This window comes from Pezoporus wallicus, unplaced genomic scaffold, assembly GCF_028554395.1.
Source record: "Pezoporus wallicus isolate ANWC-B61680 ecotype Strahan unplaced genomic scaffold, APGP_CSIRO_Pwel_v1 contig_4131, whole genome shotgun sequence".
NCBI classification, from domain to species: Eukaryota; Metazoa; Chordata; class Aves; order Psittaciformes; family Psittacidae; genus Pezoporus; species Pezoporus wallicus.
In genome coordinates, this window is record NW_026641950.1 from 956,932 (window position 1) to 962,931 (window position 6,000).

The 6,000-nt window shown below is 44.1% G+C and overlaps 1 protein-coding gene across 2 annotated transcripts in view; it reads right to left on the minus strand.

The window, feature by feature from the left end:
• Positions 1 to 4,794, minus strand: part of ASPH (aspartate beta-hydroxylase) — a 111,639-nt gene extending 106,845 nt beyond the window's left edge. For both annotated transcript variants that reach the window (XM_057426241.1, XM_057426240.1), the window contains exon 1: positions 4,507 to 4,794. In XM_057426241.1, coding sequence (XP_057282224.1) covers positions 4,507 to 4,567 — 61 coding nt within the window. In that variant the 5' untranslated portion in view covers positions 4,568 to 4,794. The remainder of the gene's footprint in view (positions 1 to 4,506) is intronic.
• Positions 4,795 to 6,000: the final 1,206 nt, after the last annotated feature.

Sequence of the window (6,000 nt, forward strand, 5' to 3'; positions counted from 1 at the left end):
TGAACACCAAAGATGTGACACAAAAACACTGTAACACTGAGTTTAAATAGACAAATCAAAGTACTGAGCAGTGTACTAGCTGAATTCATAATGATCTGTATTAGTCCAGCAAACACTAGGAGTTAGACTTGGACAAACCAGTCAAAACATTTGTGAAGCCCCACAGAGCAACTCAAATTTACACCTCACTTATGTACTCCAACACCTTAATACCCTTCTTCCTAAGGATTACAATTAAAATCAAGAAGGATATGATGGATAAATTGTAACACAAGAAATCAGAGAATACACTACACAATTGCAAAGCCAAGAGCATAAAAACAAGCCCACTAGCTCAGGTCAGAAATTAGATAAGACAGAATTTTTAGAAAGATGGGAGCATCATATTTACATAGAATCCACAGAGTAAAAAGATGAGTCGTTATACCACAGCACAGCTGGGTAGCTGAGAAACCAGAGAAGGCACAAACAGTCCCACATGCATTGGAAGCAGTGATGCAAAGTTCAACACTCCCAAGAGCCAACAAAAGAGCAACCTGTTTAGTCAATGATCTTTCTCTGCTCCTTAGGTAAATAAAAAAAAAAAACAAAAAACAAACCACAAAAACAACAACACCCACTAATAGAGAGTCTCACCCAGAGAGAATACACTATAAAGTAGTCTTTAAAACAGAGATGAGCTAAAATGTCAAAGTTCATGCAAATTAACAGACAACTACCTTTCTAGAACTGATCCTGTTAACTAAAATAAGAAGTAATATTATTATCAGGTCAACTTTACTGTATACCAAATAAATATATAATTCAAATTTGAAGAAAGTTGAAAAGACAGAAATTAGTGAAAGGTCTGGATTAAGGGACATTAGAAGGTCTAAAAGATGAGTAAAAGGAGTTAAAAGCTTGGTAGTACCTTTGTATTTGGATATATAAGGAAGCTACATTGTTAAAACCAGAAAAAGTTAAATCAAACATCTGGGATCTTGCAGAGAAAAGTAAAGAATGTCAGAAGATGATCTCAATCATTACTACAGAGATTAAAGAAAATTTATCAAAGCAACAGTAGAGTTCTTTGATTTCTACCTGCGCCATGACAAAGCCTCAGAACTAGCAGAGCTAGGACTTTTTTTTCTTTCAATATAAAATACAGTTGTCTGTAAATATAGACAATGCCTTGTGTTGGAAATGTGGTTTGTGTAGTGTCGGCCTTACTGGAGAACCACTCACCCACTTGTTAGAAACACAAAGAAAACAGACAGCAATTGTTGCCCAACTATATGATCGGTGATAATTATGTTTAAGTAAGTCTTTGCTTACATACTGTAAGATAAAAGACAACACCACAATGACAGATGCCTTATCATTAGTACTCTTACTTCTACACCTTAGGATAGCTTACAAAGTAATTCATATTTTTTCAGCTATCTGTGTGTCCTGGGTTTTGAAACACACAACACTGTGTTTCAAAAGCAGCTGGGCTGCTGATCTTCACTCTTACTGGAAGGCTTTCCTGTAAGTGCTAATACCCAAGACATTTCCAAATCTCCCATCTCATGAGATTTGAGGGAGTTAATTCATGACCAGGTGACATGCCTGTCCCTTGTCTAATGAAGCTTTGAGTAATATTCCAGCAAGTATCTGTTATTTCATCTACATGTCTAAAACTGATTTTCTTCCTTTATAGAAGCCACATTTTTTACAATAGATCCTGTGGGGTAAGGACACACAGCCAAACTTTCCAGTAAATAACAAACATGTTTCCCTCTCCAAGTATCCTCAAACTGTCAAATTTTGACCTGGTTTTCATTTTTGTACTCCAAATATAATCATTGCCATATTTATTTAATTCTGTGTCGCTTTCAAAGAAGTATTCATCATAAGCAATATAAAGCTTATATACAAGTTTAAGCATTTTTAGTCAGGACTGATTTGACAGCTTCTAGAATATGATTTTTTAAAGTAAAACACAGAGTTCTATTTCTAAAAAATATTTAATTCCAGTTCTGACATTTCAAAAAATCTGAAAAAAAAAACAACAAACCCACACAAACCCTATATACACTAGACTTAGATCTATCTTGGACTTCATCTATTTGCAAGATTACTGTCAACATTTTCTGATGCAGAAACCTAAAAGCAGATGACCACAATTAGATGCAGGCATTGTCTTCAGCAAATAGATTTTTAGATGTGCTGTCAACCTCAGTGGTTTCAGAGCTATGAGCAACGCCTTGGCAAGAAGCCACATCCTCTCCCAGACTGCTGTGAAAGTGAATACTACAACATTATCAGGAATAGTCTCAAACTTCAGGTTTCTATACTTCACAGTCTCAATTAAAAGCAGTCTCAAAATTACTTCCTTATCCCATTTTCACTTCCCCCAGCTGTGGAAGGCTTACTGGCTGCTCTAAAGACTCTCTTCCCCTAGCTGTTCCTTTATTCGCACAGGAGTAATCATCCATTACCTCCTTCTGCAGCTGCAACTATGAAAACAGCATCAGCTTCACACTGTCATTTTTACAGTTGTCCAAGGGATTCTAACTAGGAGCTGCTGATACTAACAAAACATTTGTGTAAAGCAGTTACATCTTAGGGGAGTGCCTAAGCCATTACTCATACTGCTTCATCCTCTCCTGGATTAAAGTAAACAGAATCCCCTGTGCAATTACACAAACCAGACATCTTTTAATACAGAGAGATAAAATTTTACTCAGATTTAAAATGAAAACCAACAGAATACTTTTTTACTAAGTCAGAGATTCAGTTTCCTGATAAAGTTATCAGCTTTACAGTGATATCTGAATTAACAGACCTGTATTCAGTATTTAAAATCATACCAGGGATGCATGTTCTCAATGCATTGTAATTGAAAATCTGTATTTAGATGTTTAATACTGGATGAGGATCAAAGCACCTCCAGTCCAAGCAAGAAAAGTATAATATAGACTCTGCAGCATAGGCCAGCAATGACAGAAGCTACTTTTAAAAATGAAAAATAAAAAAAAAAAATACATTTCTATGAATATTGTTATATAATTTAAATATAATCTCTAAACTGTTTTATGCTTAAGTATGTTTGAAATCTTTTTCTCCTAAATTCATCACGTGATAGGTAAACTAAGCCTGTATGATTCATCCTTTCATTAGAATCACAGTATGGTTTGGGTTAGAAGAGGCCTTACAGATCATCTAGTTTCAACACTCACCCCCACCCCGCCACGGGCAGGGACACCTCCTACTACACCAGGCTGCTCAAAGCTATCTGATTGGCTTTGAACGCTGCCGAAGGATGGGGCAGCCACAGCTTCTCTCGGCAACCTGTGCCAGTGCCTCATCACCCTCACAGTAAATTTCTTCCTAACATCTAATCTACACCTACCTTCTTTCATCTCAAAGCCACTGCCCCTTGTCCAATCACTAGATGTCCTTGTAAGAAGTCCCTCTCCTAATTGACACTGTTCTCCATGTTACTGCTATATTCAGAGAATATCAGCAGATATTATTTCAGTGTTACCGCCACATTTCACCACTGGGGCTCTGTGCATATGAATCTCAAACCCAAAGAAATTACATATAATGAGCAAACATTCAATCTCTAAAATCACTTCCTTTCTTCAGTGCAGCACAGTGTGCACGGTTGCATAGTGACTTCAGAAGTACATACTTTTTTCCTCTTTCTGCTATGCTTAAAAAAGCTACTAGACATAGTTTCTGTAGCTAAGCTGTCCACACACAGTATTTTATGAATAGACAGATTTGCTAAGATGTTCTTTATCTGGGGGAGCTGTCTCAAAAAACCTTACACTTGCAAGTTTTTTAAGATTATTTCTCTTTCCTTCTATACCTACAGAAACCATCATCCTAGATGCTACATCTACAAGAAAACTAATAACTTTAGAACAGTGTGGTTAAACAGGTCAGCCTAAGGACATACTCCAGTGTCCAAGTTCAACACAAGAATAACGACTTCACCAGCATCAGATGCTGGGCATTCTGGTTCTATCACAGGGTTCTGGAGGAAAAGGTCTGAGCACCCTCTCCGGAGATACCAACAAATGTCGAGACTCGCCCGGGGCCAGCCCGGCCATTCCTGTGAGCTTTCGAGGGGCGTCCCCACCGCCTAGGCCCGGCCACCCAAGTTTCTTCTCCACGGGAACTCCCAATGCGGGGAACGGCGGGGAACGCAAGGGACAGACAGACCGCGGCCATCGCCCCCTCTCCAGCCCCCGCGGCGCCGGAGGAGCTCAGGGCCGGGCGAAGGGACAGGTGGGGGAAGCTGCACCTCAGCCCGCCGGGAGGGACGGATACAGGGAAAGGCGCAGCACCCTCTCAGTTCGCCCGGGAGCCCCCCCTGCCCGCGTTGAAGGGCGGCATCAACCACTTCCCCTCCCCCAGCTCCGGGGCTCCCCAGCCACCGCCCCGCCGCGCTACACGCCGGCGGCCGCCCATCGGGGTCCGCGGGAGCCCCCGCCCCTTCCCGCCGAGATACGGCGCAGCGGCCCCGCTCACCTCTCTTAGAGCCAGGGCTAGGGCTGCCGCCAGCGCCTCTGGAGCCCTTGCGTGAGGCCATAGCAGCTCCTGTCACGCACCGCCAGGCGACGGCGGGGCGGAGCCCGTGCCGCTGCAGCGACAGCGAGCCAGGAACCGCTGCCGCCACCTGAGCGCCGCGTGCGGGAGCGCCAGCGGCCACGGCAGCGCAGCACCAAACGCACCGCGGACCGGCCCGCCCGCCACCAGCCAATCGCGGACCAGCCCCGAGAACGAGGCGGGGCGTCTCTCTGCTCCGATTGGCGGGTGGCGCGGGGGGGCGGGGCGGCGGTGTGCCGGGCGCGCGTGTCCCCGCCGCCGGCGACTTTGAACGTGGCAACGCGGGAGCGAGCGGCGGCCTCTCGCGAGGGTTCGGCCGCGAGCGGGAGGTGGGGCTGCCGCTGAGGGCGCCCCTCATGATGGCCGGTTTGGGGCTGCGCTCAGTGATTGCAGTAGCCCTGAGCTGAGGGAAGGAGGCGCCTCACTTCCCTCCTAGCTCGTAGGGAAAGGGGCTCGGGTCCCGAGCGCGAGAGAAGGGAGCGGAGGTGGGCGAGGTGGTGACTGCCGTTGTGCGGCGAGAGGGTTGTGTGGCCCGAGGTTCTGCGGCCTCAGGTGCTTCTAGGTGTGTGAGGATAAGAACTGCGGGAAGTGGGAGTGTGCTGGGATGACGGTGTGCCTGAGCGGGAGGCGTTTGTTTCTATGGAGATTCCGCTTGCAGCATCCTGTACTGTTTCTTAACCCCCCCTCCGCTGTGTTCAGGCGTTCATGACGCATCCGGTTAAATGCCCAATTTATGTGAAATGGCTCGTTAAGCCTTTCAGAGAGAGGTTTTCTGTCAGCTCGGTGACTTTCAAATGCTGTACTGCCAACGGGTGAATCCTTAAGCTTTCTGAGGCTTTAAAGTAGTCTGTGACAAAATAAACCTCTTTAGTACAGGAATTCAGGATGCTGCTTTTTACTTACTTAGATTGAGACTTTTAAAATACTAGTTTGTCATAACAGTAAAAATGAAGCAAAAAAAGAAACCCCACCTTTGAGTCTTGACCGTAAATGCTTGTATTTATTACTCAGATCAAAATAAAGAGGTTTGGAAATTTGCACCTTTGCAAATGGATGTGTGGGGAGAGAGGGCTTTCTCCCAAACAATGGTGGCACTGTGTTTTGAGCTGAGTAGTGTAATGGAGCTAACCAGAAATAATAATTTACTGAAGATCATTAATTAGTAATTTTGAATGAGACTTGAACTGAAGTGCTTAGTCAGGTAACAGGGATGGCAGTGTGGGTGCTTTAGCCAGTAGAAGTAAAAGCTATTAGGTTTGTGAAAGCCGTAACAAATAAAGCCTACTTATTAGTATTGAGTGTCCAAATGATGTGTAAGTACAAATATTTTTGAGACTCCTTTTGTCTAGTGAGGCTGAAACTGCCAAACAAATTCAAAAGCTGACAGGGAGGAGCAGATGCACTCATAAGCATGTA